The sequence below is a fragment of the Lactuca saligna genome, chromosome 9 (genome assembly GCF_052625555.1).
Source record: "Lactuca saligna cultivar CGN05327 chromosome 9, ASM5262555v1, whole genome shotgun sequence".
Classification (NCBI taxonomy): domain Eukaryota; kingdom Viridiplantae; phylum Streptophyta; class Magnoliopsida; order Asterales; family Asteraceae; genus Lactuca; species Lactuca saligna.
Window position 1 is genome coordinate 154396969 of NC_136425.1, and position 19442 is coordinate 154416410.

Consider the following 19442-nt stretch of genomic DNA (forward strand, 5'->3'; position numbering starts at 1 on the left):
GTTTACCCAGTCGGGACGGAAGTCCCCTGAGACACATGGACCGAAAGGTCAAGGCCTGGAAAGGCGTATGTGCGTATGTTGTACTTTGGGAACTCACTAAGCTTTATGCTTACAGTTGTTGCATTATGTGTTTCAGGTACTAGTGAGGACCGTGGGAAGGCGCCAGCGTGACCGTACACACACTCGGGGAAACTATCCTGTTATCTTTTGTTATGTAATCGGTTGTGACTACGTTGTTACTTTGGAATCTAAACTTATTACTCATGTTTTGATGGTTGTAAAAATGAAAATTTTTGGTTGTAAATTTTATGACGTTACACGTAGTGTTCAGAGTTCTTCGACTCAGGTGATTTTCGCCTCACTGTACCATGTGTCGAAGGCACTAATGTTGGCCTACTAGTTTTGGTTATCTATTAGTAGAGGGATTCTTTAGGGATTGTATATAATCATGTATGATAGACTGAGGACTCTTGACCTTGTCTTTTTTACCTGATCCTTGTTTGGTTGTGTTTATGGAGTAGGATTACCTGTCCGGGTGAATATCTCACCTCAAAGTATATATGGTTATGCGTTCCTTGGATTGTTGGTAATTAGTATGTTGTTATGTTGTAGTGATCTGTTAGATCTGTATCCTGGTATTTAGGATGTTGTTGTGCGGTAGTGATTTATATCTGTATGTCTGTGTGTACTTGTTGGTTATCATCTAGTGAAGTGCCCTAGGGACTGTGTAACATCCGGATTTTCAGGTATCATAATTTAAGTATTTACTTTTTGAGTTAAGAAGGAGGACTCGATGAGTTGACGCCTAAACTCGTCAAGTAGGATATAATTATTAATTTAATATAATTAGGAGGAGAAATTTTAAATTTTGAAATTTAAAATGAAGAATCAATTATTAATTTAATATAATTATAGTGGAAAATTTAAAATTTAAAATTTAAAATTTGAAATTTGAAATGGATAATTAATAGGTTGACAAATGGCATGATAAGTGACTTATAATATTAATAATAGTGATAATACTATGACACTTGTCAATAGAAGAATAAAATTATTCTTTTATTAGAATAGTGATATATATATATATATATATATATATATATATATATATATATATATATATATATATATATAAAATCAGGGTGGTTCAGGTTGGGATGAGGATAACCCATTCAATGCCCCGAACCCGATGAAAAACCTGATAACGACCTGTTACCCGACCCGAAAGGCTCACGTTTTGGGTTACGCTATTGGGTTCATTTTTTTGCCATCCCTAAATATTATGCCTAATAAAGGCATTTTCTATTTATCTATGGTCCATTTTCTATGGCAAAACTACATGTTTATTCCTATAGATGTATTTGTGGGTGTCTACGCTTCCCAATAAACACATGTCTACCACTTACAAACTCCAAGTGTGAGCCACCCCATATGCGTTCTTGGATTTTCACCTAATCATTTGTAACATCCCAAAACTCAGGTAAAGCAATTTAACCCTTCCCTTTTGTTAAGTTGTTAAGATTAGTCCATGGAATGAGTTTTGTAGCAAACGAGTACGTTGGGCGTACTGGGGTGTACGTTGCATGTAATCAGAGAGTGAAACCCTAAAAGAGCCTTCCATCGTCCTTAGCTTAAGTGTGAGTGTTTTTGAGCAAAAAGTGCCTTGGTGTGTTAGTGAAAAAGAAGGAGAGGAGCTTGTGGAGGCTAGGGCTTGAAGTGCAAGTTAGGATCTGGGATCTTCAGAAGAAGGAGCTTCATCTAGACGTATAAAGTTCAAAACTTTCCTCTTTATTTGGTTTGATGTTGCATGGACCATTTCTAGGGTTAAAAGTCCCAAAGGTGGAGACTTTATGAGTGTAATAGACTCCATAGACCTAGATCTGTCCCATTTCAGTGATATTTGTGTTATAGATCCATAAAAATCACAACTTGGTTGTTGTTATGGGGTCATGCTTGAGTTATGAGCTTTATAGGGTTGGGAATGGAATGTTATGGGTGTTAGTGACTTGTCCAGCCATGCAAAGGCTTAAAGTCAGCAACTTTATGGATTAAGAGGCTTAGGGATGGTAAGATCTAAAAGTTGGACGTGTGTCTTAACTGTTTAAGACCCCAAAAGCTAAGGAGTCTGAAACTGGGAGTTACACGGGGCATAATCCCAGTACGCGCGGCGTATGGGGTCGCGTACCCCGTTTTGTGAGGACGTCGGGTATGCCCATCATACATGTTTGGTACGTGCAACGTAACGAGAGGGGTAAAATGGTCACGATAGGGGTAAAATGGTCTTTTACCCTTCTGAGAGTACTAAGAGAGGAAATAGTCTAGCTTTGAGATGTATTGATTAAGGGTGTTTATTTCGTATGATTAGGCAGAGGCTAGATCATATTTTTACAGAGTTTGAGATTACCGAGTTACCCAAGGTGAGTCTTCTCACTATACTTTACCTAGAGTGGTAATTAGAATTATATGACAGAGTATCTTGTATGCTATCTATGTGATTGTGATGCACTACATTATTTCTACCTGATTTATGTTGTGTATGTTCCAGAGTTTACAGAGTTAAAACCGGAAGGTTCACAGAGTTAGAACCAGAGGGTCCAAAGAGTTATAGACTCAAGTGGCTAATATGTGTTATATGTGGTATTTTAGGGAACTCACTAAGCATTTATTCTTATAGTGTTGTGTTATGTGTTTCAGGTACCAGTGAGGATCGCGGGAAGGCGCCCGCATGATCAGTACACACACGAGGAGTTTTTATGTATTATGATCTTGGGTTGTGTTTCTATGGTTGTTATATGATACAATGACATTTTTATAATATTTATGAATGAAAGTATGTTGTTGGAAAATGTAAAAATTGTTTTGTAAATTTGGGTGTTACAAGTTGGTATCACAGCCTTGGTTTGAGGGATTCGGGTGCACCTTCGTGCGTATCTGAACTCAAACTGAGGATTTGAGAGATTTTTAAAATAAAATTGACAAAATTTTCTCAAAGAGTAAAAAGTTTTTGAAAGAGCAGAGCAGAGCAGTGTGTATGATCAGTCATCGCCCGAACGATGATTTCCCAAAATACCCTTTACATTATGAGCTATGAGAAATGTTATGATATGATATGCATGCTAGAATAGGCTTGGTATTCTTATTAGGACTAGAGTGGCCTGATTTGTGATGCCTTAGCCTAGGGGTTTTGCTAGTAGATGCTTGAGAGTGAGTAGATAGCAACGAGGAGCTGTGAGAGATCTGGTAGAGAGTAGACTATGCATAGTGAGAGTAGAGTACTTGGGACTTGGGATCCTAGGAGGAGGACTTGGGGTGAATACTGATGCGGTGTGGACGATAGTATTGGGCCCGTACTACTGAAGACACTGGAACAGTGCGCAGCCCAAGTAAGAATCCTTGGGTTACCAAAGAACGAGTAGTGTCAAGTTATCGAGTGAGAGTATGTTCGAGCGAGCCTCTGATATGTTTTATGTTGTATTTCAAAGACATCATGGTTGGGACACGCCACAGACCAGGGATCAGCGGGGTGAGCGATGAGGAGCTCCGCCAGATGATCTATGAGGAGGTGGCTGCGACCATCCGTGCAGAGATTCTAGAGATGTTTAGGTCTATCAAGACCACTCTGATTGAGACTTTCAATGAAAGATACGTGGCAGTGACTGAGGTTGCAACCGCTACAGCTACCGCAACTGTTGCTGCTGCCAGACCTCAGGGTGGCGATTCGTTGCTATTCCGGGAGTTCAACAACATGAAGCCACCAGACTCTGATGGGATGCAGGATCCGATTGCTGCGATGAGATGGGTTTATGATATTGAGGGATGCTTCTATACATGTTCATGTCCAGAGCATCCGAGGGTCCGATTGGCGCTGAACCAGCTTCGCTTGGGAGCGAAGGACTGGTGGAAGTATGTGACGGTGCACTTTTCATTTGCTGAGCTTGCCGCAGTGACCTGGGAGAGGTTCACCGCTATGTTTCGTGATGAGTACGTTCCCCTGGTGGAGAGGGACCGTTTGGCCTAGGAGTTTCTGACCCTCAAGCAGGGTATTGAGTCTGTTACCGTGATCACTAGGATGTTCCAAGAGAGGGCGATGTTCTGCCCTGAGCACGTGTCTACCGAGTAGGCACGTATGAGTCGGTATTTGAGTATTCTAAGTAGGGACATACGAGAGTTGGTGGCGAACTCGTCATATTGAACATTTGCCGAGCTTCAGGCAAATGCTCGGAAGCGGGAAATAGAGCTAGAGACTCGGGTTAGGGAGGAGGCGGAGACTCAGGGGAGGGATCGACGACCAAATCAGTCCCAGCCGGCAGCCAAGGGGGCCAAGCCCGCCAATTCGAGATCAGGGAACCAGAAGGGCCATACTTATGGCAAGTGCGACAAGGGTCATGAAGGAGTGTGTAGAGTAGGGTCTTGCTACAAGTGTGGCAAGGAGGGGCATATGGCCAAGGATTGCCCCAAGGGATTTGCAGTCTATTTTCACTGCAACCAGACTGGACACCGAAAGGCCGAGAGCCGGCGGGTGAAGGCCGAGGCACCGAAGCCACGAGGGAGAGCTTTTTAGTTGACCGCAAAGGAGGTCCGCGCGACGCCCGATGTTATGGCTGGTATGTATTCTTTCACGTATTTTCTATCATGTTTATGATATGGTGTTTATATTATGTTATGCGTAGGTACTTTCCTTGTGTGTTCTGTGCCTGCTTTGGTGTTATTTGACTCGAGTGCGAGTCGGTCTTTTGTATCGTTAGCCTTTAGTCAGGACATCAGTATCCGTTGAGAGGCGTTGAGTCGACCTTTGCGAGTCTCCATAGCTAACGAGAGAGCAGTGTATGCCACAGATGTAATTCGAGGATGTGTACTCGAGATCTTCGGAGTTGAGTTTCCAATTGATTTGGTCCTGATTGCTATGGGAGATATTTGTGTCATTGTGGGCATGGATTGGTTGAGTAGATTTGGAGAGGTTATCGACTGCGAGCGACATCTGGTGACCATATGAGACCCTAGTGGGGGATTTCTTACAGTTTATGGTTAGGGTACCCGTTCTGGGTCAGCATTTTGTTTAGTCACAAGAGCGAGGCAGAGTCTACAACAGGGCTGTACTGGGTTTATGGCTTATGTGGTGGATACGAGAGTAGGTGCAGAGAGACCGAGGTCGGTCGATGAGGTCCCGATAGTACGTGAGTTCTCTGATGTTTTCCGCAAGGAGTTGTCGGGTGTGCCTCCCAAGAGGCAGGTGGAGTTTCGTATCAATTTGGTTCAAGGGGCAGCGTCTATCGCCAAGGCGCCCTGTCGCCTTGCACCTCCATAGATGCAAGAGTTATCCTCGCAGCTTTAGGAGCTGCTGGGAAAAGGGTTTATACGGTCGAGTAGCTCGCCGTGGGGAGCGCCGATCCTTTTTGTCAAGAAAAAGGATGGTTCACACCGGATGTGCATTGATTACCGGGAGTTGAACAAGCTAACGGTCAAGAACCGTTACCCTTTTACCGAGGATCGAAAATTTGTTCGATCAGTTGCAGGGAGCGTCTTTGTTCTCCAAGATTGATTTGAGGTATGGATATCATCAGATAAGGGTGCGTGATGAGGATATCCAGAAGACAGCGTTCAGGACTCGTTATGGGCATTACGAGTTCGTGGTGATGCCTTTCGGGCTCACAAATGCACCGGCGGCATTCATAGACCTCATGAACAGGGTGTACAGGCCGATGTTGGATCGTTCGGTAATCGTGTTCATTGATGATATATTGGTGTATTCGAGATCTAGAGAGTAGCATGAGGAGCATTTGAGGGAGATCCTCAGAGTTCTGAGATCAGAGAGGCTTTACGCCAAATTCTCCAAGTGCGATTTCTGGTTACGAGAGGTCCAGTTTCTAGGACACCTCGTCAACCAGAATGGGATATTGGTCTATCCGACCAAGATCGAGGCGGTGATGAGTTGGGAGGTGCCGAGATCCCTCTCAGAGATCAGGAGTTTTCTGGGGCTGGCCGGCTATTATCGTAGATTTATCAAAGATTTCTCCAAGATTGTGATTCTTCTCACCAAGTTGACCCGGAAGGACGTAGCATTTAGTTGGGGACCAGAGCAGTAGGCCTCATTCGAGACACTTCGCCAGAGATTATGCGAAGCCTCGGTATTGGCCCTTCCGGAGGGAATGGAGGACTTTGTGGTATATTGTGACGCGTTGATATCGGGACTGGGTGCGGTGCTGATGCAGAGAGGGCATGTGATAACATACGCATCGAGGCAGCTAAAGCCTCATGAGACGAGGTATCCTACCCACGATTTGGAGTTGGGGGCTGTGGTGTTCGCCCTCAAGATCTGGCATCACTATTTGTATGGGGTTCGGTGTACCATATATACGGATCACAAGAGCTTGAACTATCTTATGGATCAGCCCAACCTGAACATGCGTCAGAGGAGATGGTTGGACGTGGTAAATGATTACGAGTGTGAGATCCTGTACCACTCGGGCAAGGCTAACGTGGTAGCCGATGCCTAGAGCCGTAGGTCAGAGAGTACCCCATTACGAGATGTTTGTTTGAGGTTGACAGTGATGACTCCGGTGTTGGACACCATTCGGGAGGCCCAGGTAGAGGCCATGAGATCGGAGAATCGCAAGCGAGAGCTGGTGATCGGACAGATATCTGAGTTCATTACCGATAGCCGGGGGCTTATGACCTTCCAGGGCTGGATTTGGGTGCCATATGAGGGCAGGGCACGTGCCATTTTGATGGAGGAGGCGCACATGTCGAGGTGTTCGATCCATCCTGTGGCCACTAAGATGTATTTGGACCTTAAAAGAGACTATTGGTGGCTCTGTATGAAGAGGGACATGACGTGGTTTGTAGAGAGGTGCTTGACTTGTCGCAAGGTTAAGTCCGAGCACTAGTATCCACATGGCAAGTTGTAGCCACTTGAGGTTCCCCAGTGGAAGTGGGAATAGATTTCCATGGATTTTATCACCAAATTGCCGAGGACTGTGAGAGGCGTCGATGCAATTTGGGTGATCGTCGACCGGCTGACAAAGAGCGCTCATTTTCTTGCTATCAGTGAGAGCTCTTCCGCAGAGAGGCTGGCAGAGGTGTTTGTGAGGGAGGTGGTATCACGATATGGTGTACCGATCTCGATTGTGTCAGATCGAGATGTGCGTTTCACCTCCAGGTTTTAGAAGAAGTTCCATGAAGAGTTGGGTACTAGGATGCATTTCAGTACCGCTTACCACCCATAGACGGACGGACAGAGTGAGCGGACGATTCAGACGCTCGAGGACATGCTTTAGGCGTGTGTGTTGGACTTTGGAGGACGTTGGGACACCTATCTGCCTTTGGCTGAGTTTTCTTATAACAACAACCACCATTCAAGCATTGGTATGCCTCCTTTCGAGTTGTTGTATGGGAGAAGGTGCCGGACTCCCATCTATTGGGGAGAGGTAGGGCATCGAGTGATGGGCAACACCGAGATAGTGCTTCAGACGACCGAGCAGATTTAGCAGGTTAGACAGAGGTTGTTGACGACCCAGAGTCGCCAGAAGAGTTACGCGGATAGGCGACGATCCGAGCTCGAGTTTCAGGTTGGAGATTTTGTACTCTTGAAAGTGTCTCCTTGAAAAGGAGTGATCCGATTCAGGATAAGGGGCAAGTTGGGGCCCCGATACATTGGACCGTTTAGGGTGATCGTGAGGGTGGGCAGGGTAGCATATCGTTTGGAGCTACCTGCAGAGCTGAGCCAAATCCATGGTACCTTCCACATGTCACAGCTGAGGAAGTGTATAGTCGATGAGTCAGCAGTGGTACCGTTGGGGGATATCTAGGTGGACGTGAGCCTGAATTATGTTGAGAGACCGATCACGAGTTTGGACCGGAAGGTCAAGAAAGTGCCTTTAGTTCAGGTCCAGTGGCAGCATCAGAAGGGGTCCGAGCTGACTTGGGAGCTGGAGTCAGAGATGCGGGAGCAACATCCGGAGTTTTTTTCGGCATGAGACTTCGAGGGCGAAGTCTGGTTCTAGCGGGGGAGAATTGTAACATCCTGAAAATCAGGTAAAGCTATTTAACCCTTCCCTTTTGTTAAGTTGTTAAGATTAGTCCCTGGAATGAGTTTTTGTAGCAAACGAGTGCGTTGGGCGTATTGGGGCGTACGTTGCATGTACTCATGCGCTTAAGTTGGACGCAGACTCGCTTGGGTACGTTGGGCGTAGCGGGCCCAGATGCAAACCCTAATATTTGGCTTGTACACTATATAAAGGATGCTAAGACTCATTTCTCAGCCTCCATATCATAAAGTGAAACCCTAAGAGAGCCTTCCATCGTCCTTAGCTTGAGTGTGAGTGTTTTTGAGCTAAAAGTTCCTTGGTGTGTTAGTGAAGAAGAAGGAGAGGAGCTTGTGGAGGCTAGGGCTTGAAGTGCAAGTTAGGATCTGGGATCTTCAGAAGAAGGAGCTTCATCTAGAGGTATAAAGTTCAAAACTTTACTCTTTATTTGGTTTGATGTTGCATGGACCATTTCTACGGTTAAAAGTACCAAAGGTAGAGACTTTATGAGTGTAATCAACTCCATGGATCTAGATTTGTCCCATTTCAGTGATATTTGTGTTATAGATCCATAAAAATCCCAACTTGGTCGTTGTTATGGGGTCATGCCTGACTTATGAGCTTTCTATGGTTGGGAATGGAATGTTATGGGTGTTAGTGACTTGTCCAGCCATGAAAAGGCTTAAAGTCACCAACTTTATGGATGAAGAGGCTTAGGGATGGTCAGATCTAATAGTTGGACTTGTGTCGTAACTGTTTAAGACCCTAAAAGCTAAGGAGTCTGAAACTGGGAGTTACGCGGGGTGTAATCCCAGTATGCATGGTGTAATGAGTCGCATACCCCGTTTCTGTGAGGACACCGGGTACGCCCAACATACATGTTTGGTACGCATAGCGTAACCCGGAGAGTTGACTTTTGTTGACTTTTAGGGTTTGGTCAACTTTAGGGTCTTTGAGCCATGAGAGGGGTAAAATGGTCTTTCACCCTTCTGAGAGTACTAAGAGAGGGAATAACCTAGCTTTGAGAGACGTATTGATTAAGAGTGTTTATTTTGTATGATTAGGTGGAGGCTAGATTAGATTTTTACAGAGTTCGAGATTATCGAGTTACCCGAGGTGAGTCTTCTTATTATACTTTAGCTAGAGTGGTAATTAGAGTTATATGACAGTGTATCTTGTATGCTATCTATGTGATTGTGATGCATTGAATTATTTCTACATTATTTATGCTGTGTATGTTCTAGAGTTTTACAGAGTTAGAACCGGAAGGTTCACAGAGTTAGGACCAGAGGGTCCACAAAGTTATAGACTCGAGTGGCTAATATGTGTTATATGTGGTATTTTGGGGAACTCACTAAGTATTTAAGCTTACAGTGTTGTGTTATGTGTTTCAGGTACTAGTGAGGATCGCGGGAAGGCGCCCGCATGATCAGTACACACACAAGGAGTTTTTATGTATTATGATCTTTGGTTGTGTTTCTGTGGTTGTTATATGATACAATGCCATTTTTATAATATTTATGAATGAAAGTATGTTTTTGGAAAATGTAAAAATTGTTTTGAAAATTTGGGTGTTACATCATTGAGGCATTGCCATCATTATTTCTCGACATGTCACATTTGATTCATAGTTTTCATTCTCTAAAATAGTCGTCTACCTAAAAAAGTTCCTTCTTCGGTACCTTACATTATCTATAACTACCTCTCATAACACCATATTCCAACCATCATTGTATGTTAACCATTACCAATATCTTTTATGCAACAACACAACCTCTATTGGTTGGTAGGAGTGTGGGAGTTGGCTCAGCAATCCACTTGGCGACCTCAACGAACATCTGGTTGAGTACTCGATCGGCATGCAAAGCTCGGTTTGGCAATTCGACAGAAATGCACCGATGAGAGAGAAAGGTGGTTGGAGGAATTGAAGTTTTTTTGAACGTTGGAGTTGGTTAAATTTCCATTTTTTTAAAAAAAAATTCAAAAATCTCACTTTTATCACTATATAAATACGTTTACATACCATATTTCATCTCACTTCACTTTATTTATTTGTTCACTCAAACAACATAATTTTGTGAAAATTATGGCTTCTCCTTCTAATCCAAAAACTTAAAAAACCAAAAGAAAACACCCAAAACAGAAACCCAATCACACATTGTTCACCAAATTTCATTCAAAGCCAAAACGATCGACCTATTTATTCACCTCAAAATTTACACTTTGGTAGTGTCTACTACCCATTTTAAGCGATCAACCTATCTATTTACCGTGTCATAACGATCTTAACGAGAGCCACTAGTACTCTTATCGAATGAAAAAGAAATAAGGATGAAAGTAAAAGAGAAGGTGGTGAAAAAAATACAATATCTAGGTTTCATTATTTAAATTCCTATGTTTTTTTTTTTTTTTTTTTTTTTTTTTTTTTTTTTTTTTTTTTTTTGTGGTTTCTAGGTTCTTAGTTTGAAATCCTATGTTTTTTTTTAATTTTTTTTTTATTTTCTAGTTTAATGAAACTTTAATTTTTTAAAAAATATAATATTTGAAATGTTTAATTTTTTAAACTAATTAATCTAAAATATAACAAATGTGGCAACCAATATCATTTAAATGAAAAAAATTTGAAGAAGTAAATTCTACGTGGACCGCAACAAATTTGACACTACCCCTCCGACCTTACCACTACTATCTCATCCCAACCTACTTCAATGCCATCAACCTATCCCACCCTATATAAATATTTACCCTTTGCCCATTCTGATAAACTATTATTCTCCGCAACCTTCCATTTTTCAACAACCACCCAAAATAAACTTGGTATCATCAAAATCAATCTTAAATGGCTAAATACATTCTTTCCTATATTGTTGCCTCTATACTCCTATTCTTAATTTACATCTTAAGGCCTTAGGAGATCGTAGTTGGCAAATTTTCATGCTTGAAAAAATGATGCCGTTACTATAAATTAGTTTATAACTTGTGGGAACTATAGTTATAAAACTAAGTAAACTTTCATAGTAAATAGTAAAACTCAAAGTTATTAATAAATTATTTTATATAAATTATTAATTAAGATGTATTTTTTTAGTTATATAAAATTATAATCGTTGATTTAAATAAATACATGATCTTATAATCCATATTAATTTTATTTTAATTTTTATTCTAATGTTATTAATTTAATGTAATTAGAATGACAAAGTTAAAATTTAAAATTTAAAATGAAGAATAAATAAATAGAAAAGTGACATGATATTAATTAAAAAACCAAATAGGATGACATATGACAAAAAAAAAAAAATTGAATAAAAAGAATTGAAACTTGCACCATAACCTAGTGATGTTAATATTATCCGATGGATGTGAGATTTTATCATAAAATTTGTTTTAATGGCACTCTAGAGCGTCAAAAGGCTTGTCCTATGGTATACAAGTTGGCAGGATATTGTAATGAGACGTTTATCTTCATGGTTAAATATACAAATATTTACCCTTAAGTTGGCAGGCCATCATCCCACTTTGAGTGTGGGGAGTAACAGACAATTACTTTGTAAGTCAAAGATAATAATAAATCATGTTATATGCATATCATGTAGATATCTCTCCCAATTGAAGATCTATATCCACTAGCCTTGTTGAGCTTAATTATTCTAGACATAACCCAAATACGTAGAATTTGCTCCAACATGTTGTCAAGCTATACGATTCAAAGGACTTCATAGTCACTTGGAGGGTATTAATAAGATATTGCTACCAACTTTTAACGTGATAAGGTATCAACAGTTATGTTAAAATAGCAAACCAATTATATAGTGTTGGAATACTTCTGTTGACGTCGCATTAGGACCATTCCTGTAATAATTATTTGATTGTTTTTACATTTACATGTTGTGATAACAACCATGTCAATATGACATAAATAGTACCCCATCTTATATAATTGTTATTTGATGAAAGTAACTATAAGTATAAATATATGGGGGAATCTGATTTCCCTTAGATGTCTCATATATACAAAAAAGGTGAAGCATGGTTCTCTTTCTTACTGACTATTTTTTCGTAGACACGAATTCGGTCTTCAAGAACACCATTTACTATCCCATCCCATGTGATTTTCCATCAAATTAAGACATCATAACAGGAATCAAATTGACATCTTCTTCTACAAAGATTGAGTTCCCATCAACTAAGTTCTATAACTTTTATCTACTTGGATTCCATATGTTTGAATTGATTAGAACTCATATGGGATAATTGATTTTTGGAAATTAAACAACATATAGAAATCAATATATCATGGTTAAATAAGAGAGTGGTGGAAGAAAAAAATTGTGGAAAATGGTCGAAGTAGATTGCTGATGTAATGAGAATGAGTCAAACTCAGGTAAAATATTAGGAGTTTAGTGCCAATTAACCTTTAGCATTTTTAATGATCTTATGATGGAGGAGGGGTGATTGAATGTAGATATTATTTAGGCTAAATCTTCTCTTTTTTTTTTTTTTTTTTTTTTTTTTTTTTTTTTTTTTGTAAACTTTAATATTTTTTAATTGGTTTGATTGGTGTTATAGCCCTTCATGGGAATGTATTAAACTCAAATAATTCTAGCTTTTTGCTAGCTAGTTTTGTATACAACTCTTGATGTTAAAAAAATAGTAAAATTTGATTTCAAAACGAGTTAAATGTTCCTACAAAAAGGCATTGAACTTCTTTTTGGTCCCTACAAAAAAACTAACCTTTATGTTGTAACTACAGGTGTTATTCGAACTAACAGTTTTGTTGTAACTACAGTTGTTATTCGGTTGGTTATCAGTTTTTTAACATCTATAAATTAATTATCATCAAACCAAATAAGATTCAGTTTAATCTGTTTTATTTTATTTGATTTGGTTTATTGGTTAAAACAAATAAATGAAAAGTCTATTACAAGTTTACGTAAGAAAGCCTTCTTGCAAGCAAGTAAGAAGGAAGGCTTTTAAGATGGAAAGCCCCTATTGAACACTCACCGGAGAGAAGGTGTTGGTGATTTGTTGTCATCAATATTATTTAAGTGTAATGAGATTACTTTGTTTATCAAAGGTGATCTTGATAAATATTAAACAAGTAAGGAAGGTGTGGAGTACACACTTGTTTAAGTTTAATCAAGTTTTCAAAGTACACTGTCATTTAAGGGCGAAACCCCTAAACGAACAGGGGTCCAGGGGCAACGCCCCTGGGAGTGGGGTCCAAGGGGCAGAGCCCCTGGCTGGGTTCGAAAATCGTATTTTCAAATAATTAACTATTGTTTGACCCTTATCCAAACTTCCGTTTTATGTCAGTTTTTATAGTTTATAACAGTTAGAAACTATCATATGACAGTTTTCAGAGAAAGATCATAAATTTGGTTTTGGTCTCATTTTTCTGGTACAGACGAAACTATCATCAAAACATTCTAAATTCTTATCTCTCTGAGTCTTATCCGATTAAAGAATATTGAGAATATCACCCAAATACTTTAATCTGAAAGTGTTTTACACAAATTTCAAGCTTTACTATACCCCAATTTCTAACAGAAGGGATCATCTCCAATCTAGTTTACAAGTTAAAACAAATTCAAATTAAACCAAATAAAAAGAACAACCAAATTTATAAATTAAATAAAAATTAAATAGAAAAATCATCCTTGAGAAGTTAACAGGATATAAAAAAACAACTCCATAATTAAATAGTCCAAATAGAAAAATGTCATCCATGCTTCTGTTGAGTATATATATGTTGTTGCCCAAGATTTGTTTTTAATAAAATAGTGTATTTGTTGTTCGAAAAAATAATTGAATGGAAGCACTAAGAGGTTAATAAGTAATTAGACTAAACATAGGTTAACATGTTAGATATTATAAAAGGATTGATAATAAATTTATAGAATTAAAATCAAACGTTAATTTATGAAAACTAAAATATAATAGTACTGTATATTTAATTGTTTTTTCGGTATAACTAAAATAATAAAAATCTAATAAAACCAGACCAAATAAATATACTTTGTTAGGTAAACTAAAAACCAAATAACTCAAATATCATTTATTTTCACTTTTGTTATTCAGTTTTGTTTGATATATTTATTCACTTTAATAGACAATATTATTGATCCATGTCCTTTCCTTTGTACAAAGATACACACTTCTTGTGAATACAAATCGATTTGCGTCTTGTATTAATTAGCAAACTATAGTTTGTTTCATATATAAAAAAAAAAAAAAAAAAAAAAAAAAAAAAAAAAAAAAAATTGAAGAAATACTCGTTCAACCTTTTAATTACATGTTAGACTTTGTTCACATGGAATGTAGAAAAATCTAAATAAATCTTAGATATTAATTCGACAAAAGAAATCTAAACCTCATTCTAACCAAACTGCAAAAAATAAAAATAAAATTGCTGACGTCATTTATTAGGGTATATGTTTATAAACTGAATAATTAGATTTGCGCAGCATATATATTCCCCTAGTTCCCCTAGTTATTATAAAATAATTTCGTGATGAATTCAAGTCATATTAAGCTTATACTCTTTGTATATAATGAATATATATTATGTTTAATATTCATGAGTCATAAACACGATGTTAACTTGTTTATACATCCAAATTCCATCCCACTCCCTACATTAACTGACTAGCATATGATATAAGAATCATGTTTTTATTGCTTCTTTGGTTTACTCTAATGTGGTTATTAATTTCACAAATAATTAAAGTAATAAATGACTTAATTCATATATAATATGCATAACGTATTTGTTCATTTTTCACGTGTCTTAGTTAGAACCCATGGTTAATATATATATTCAAAATATTTCCATCCTACTCCCAACATTAACGATATAAAATCGGTTTTTTAATGCTTATTCCATTTTCCTAGTGTGGTATTTAATTAAGTAATTTCTAAGGCATATATCAAACCTGGGGTATTGGGAGGATTACGAAGAGATCAAAAACGAAGCTTTTCTTGGCCTTGGTTATGATCCGAGCGGCGACGTTACGTGCAATGTCATCGTCATGGCTTAATCGACGGTGGTGGTGCGGCGATCTCCACCACCTGCTCATCTTGAACTGCAACCACATGTTCCACACGTGTAAGGCGTCGGTAACACACCGGAGAACCGTGACTGTGACGGCGAACCACCCGTCGACGAAGACACACATGCATGGTTCACTTATGGTGAGTGTGTAGAAAAACAGTGGGTCAATGAACAGACCGGTGGCGCAAACCAGAAGGAACGCCCGGTTCCATTCTTGAACCCATTCGGATCTTGGGTCCAGAAACGCCCTCCCACGTGGTGGGCACGTGCTAGGAATGAGCTCTTTGCAATCTTTGGATTCCTCTTCAACATCTTCTTCTTCTTCCTCACTGGTATCTGTACTGTATGCATCTGCAAAATCATGTCTGGTAGCCATGTATGTGAGTATGTATATGTGCGTGTGTTTTCACCTTCACTGTGTGTGAGAGATTGAGAGAGAGAGAGGGGAATTAGGGATGGGGTTTAGTCAGTGAGAGGGCAGAGGGAATATATGAAGAGATTTTTTTGGAGGGTAGGAGTTAGGAGTGAGGTGTAAATGTGTAATATAGATTTTTTTTTTTAAATATATTTTTTGGATTTCTCTTAAAATAATACTAGAACAATTTCAGAATGAACTTATCACTTGGAATGCATTAAACTATTAGGGTGGTGAAAAAAAATGCAGTGTTAGTTACATGCTATTCGAACTAGTTAAATCAACAATATTTTTCTATTTTTAATTATTTAATATCTATATTATTAGTTTCATTTTTAAATATTTAATTACTTAATGTCAATATTATTATTTATTTATTACAAGTTTTATTTGTATTTTTCATATGCATTACATAATTATTATTTTATTTTCTTATATATATATATATATATATATATATATATATATATATATATATATATATATATATATATATATATATATATATAAATGTAGATAACATTTATTGTGTGAAGATATGAATATTTCAGGACCAATAGATGAATAAAATGAATGATCATTATCTGAGAGTTTATAATATTACTATGAGATAACAAGGTACTGTATAATCACATAAATTTTGATATAAGAGTATTTTAGTTAATTAAAATATATTAATTTTTTTTTAAATTTTAAGAGATATTTAATTCTCTTAATTTTAATAATAAGAATTTTTTAAATTAAATTAGGTTCAATTCTAACATAATTTTTAATCATTTAGAATCCTTGTAACTTAAAAACGAATTCAAATATTCTTATAAAACTTAGGGTTAAACAGATATCATTCTTAAAGAATACAACGACATTCAAACAAAATTTTAAAAAACGACATTCTTAAAGAATAATATTTTATGTATTATCAAGAATAACAAGTTTATTTATTTATTTATTTATATTTATTATCATCGGAAAACACATTTTTGTTGCAATGACATATCCTCTTGAGGATCGTGTAGAAGGTAATACAAATGAGAATGCAATTCTTTTAAGAGTATGTATAATTTTATACTAAAACTAAAAAATCATAAAATGACTAAGTACACTATGTTAGCATGAAGTATAAAATTGATACTCAAGTTGAGAATATATTCTATAGATTTTCCACAATTTTAAAAGAATGTTGTTGTTCTTGTAAGATGAACCATGAAATTGTAAAAGAATATTGTTGTGTTTGTAAGGTGAACCATGAAATTATGAAAGAATGATAATAATATAAACAAGACAAACCTCATGCCTAACAGAATGGTCGAACCTCATTTGTTTTTATAGAAGCAAAGTATTTCGAACCTTGTTGTAACAATTCCACATTAGCTAAAACACGACAATTAATATTTATAGTTCCACAAATAGATGTTATGTGAATTTTATGAGCTCAATACGATATAAAAAAATCAAGATATATAAGGAGGAATCAATACTTGACATAATAATAATCAGAATTATAGTGCACTCAGAATATATCAGAGAGAGAGAGAGAGAGAAAAAAAGAGAGGGAGAGAGAGAGAGAGAGAGAGAGAGAGGAGTAAATTACCTTTAGGAAGGGAACAGGTGATGCTGATGCAAATAGGATTACGAAAATTGGATTTAGCGTTGATGAATTGAATTTTGGAAGCACCTTTTTCGTTTAACAACTACAGATTAGTTTGCTTATCATGATCTTTGGAGTTAGGGTTTCTATACGAATCTGAAATTTAGAGTAAGTTGACTTTTAGTCAAATATTGACCAAAAGGGCAATTTAGTCAATAGCCTAAAGCTGCCTCCAGTCTCTCGGCTTCATCACCACCTCTCACTCCCGAATATATTCTGAAATCCACTCCTCATACTTCTTTCACTCACCTTATGATCATCTGATCCCGTGTCATTGTAACAAAACCTATAAATCATCTAAATCTCCACACCACCGCTGAACCCCCTTCCCCACTCACTCTTCCAAGCTCTTCAAGATCCAAATTGGACCTTTCCAAGAAAGAAGAATTTTATGCTCTTATTAAAAACAAAACTTGGTGGTGAATAAGGCCAAGAAAAGTGTGTTGTGGAAGAGTGTTGATGTCGTCACTGATCACCACTCCTACCTATACGATTTAAGCGACCAACATCACTGCGACGACTTCCGCAAGAAGAATTTGTGTTGTTGTATACTACTGTGGGTGATGAAGAATGGTCAAAGTAAGTTGACTGTTGAGGGAATTGGTAGTTAAGGCGCTGCTCATTAGCAATGAGTTTTGATCGATCTTGAAGGAATGTTGGTAACGGGTCTTTGTGGCAAAGAATCATAACAATATGGTCATATTTTGGTGAGAGACCATTGAGTAAGTGAGTGACCAAAGTTCTCTTAATGTTTGCAAGGAGATTGGAGATGGTGGTGATTCTCTCACAATAATAAGCAATCAGTTGATCTCCAAGAGTCATAAAATGTCACTCATTATCAAGTTCAATGGAACGGGTATCTTTATTGTCATGAAACAGGATTTAAGGAGCAATCCAAACTCTGTGTCTAGTAGCTTGGTTTTCAAGATGGTATTGAAAAGTAATTGAGTGAGGGTTCTGTAGATCCATGCTTTTACCACATAATCAAGTGTGTACCAGTCTTCATCTTTATCAGATGTGGGTTTGGAATTTCCTGTAAGATGATCAAGAACACTAAAGGCACAATAGTATGTAAGAAAATAATTTTATTCATGCATCATAGTTAAGTTGATTAAGGTCCATGATGAGAGCCACGCTAGTTTTAATATTTGTGACTATGAATGGTTTTTGATTTTTGGTGGGTGTAAAACTTCCAGATTCAAACATTGTGAAAGTGAAGAGAAACTTTGAGAAAAGCAAGAGAGATGATAGAGGTCAGATAGTTTTGGGTTGCCGGTAGAGGATGTGAGCAAGAAATAGGGTAAATGAGGGATTTACCATATTACAAACGATGTTTTCCCATAATTGTATTTTCATTGATATGGAATATATATACATCATACATAATACAATAGGATATGATGGTCTAGAATAGTTGGCTAAATTATAAAATACATACAGGACATATACAAGTACACTTATAGTTGTAACTTCATGAAAATAAACAAGAAGAGTTTAAGTCACTAAGATTAAATTAGATGATTAAGTTATAGAGAAAGAATGCATGAGAATATACATTTTGTCCAAAAGGGTAAAATTGGTATTTTTATACTTTTTGGGAAAACTTTGTGACTTAATAGATTAAGACTTGTATTAAGTTAGTGATAAGTGACTTAATAGATTTGTAGAGTATGTTCCCACCTTCATGTGAATATAAAGAACATAAAAAACGAGTTAGTAACAAAGACATTATGAAGGTTAGAAGTTGGGACAAATATGCCCCAAAGCTGGAAGGAAAACAACTAAGTGTTGTTGTCAAGTCGGAACCGTACAACGGGGAGTAGATATCCATGCCGTAGCGAATGATTTACGTAAGAAAGAATAGTAGTGCACTTTTCTCCGCGGCCTAGTGGCCAAAGTAGGTTGCTAGTAGAGAAGAGTACCACGACGTGTCAAGAACAGTGTCACGACGTAGTAAGCATTTAAGCAACAATTGACTGTGGGTTAAGTGGTCGCCGTGGAGTGGCCAATAGGTAACCGCGACATGGTTATGCAACAGATGAAGAGCTGTTAAGCTATTCATTCTCTCCATATCACATCCAAACACCTTTTATGTCAAGCTCCGATGATTTGGAGAAGGAAGACGAACCAAGTGGCTGTCCATGGTGTTTGCGGCTTGGATGAGGCATCAACATATTAAGAGGTAATCATTGTTCTCACCATTAAGCTATTAGATCTTTAATGAGGATTTATGGAATTGAGTTATCTATCGATGATTACCTATTAGTAGCATGTTAATTGATGCTAGGGATAGTGATTATAAGC

General features: G+C 37.7%; 1 protein-coding gene across 1 annotated transcript in view; it reads right to left on the reverse strand.

Annotated features, from left to right (window-relative positions):
• The window catches only part of LOC145015825 (cyclic nucleotide-gated ion channel 4-like), a 31587-nt gene extending 16013 nt beyond the window's left edge, over window positions 1-15574 (reverse strand). Inside the window, exon 1 of the mRNA XM_078974300.1 lies at window positions 14957-15574. Coding sequence (XP_078830426.1) covers window positions 14957-15451 — 495 coding nt within the window. The 5' untranslated portion in view covers window positions 15452-15574. The remainder of the gene's footprint in view (window positions 1-14956) is intronic.
• Window positions 15575-19442: the final 3868 nt, after the last annotated feature.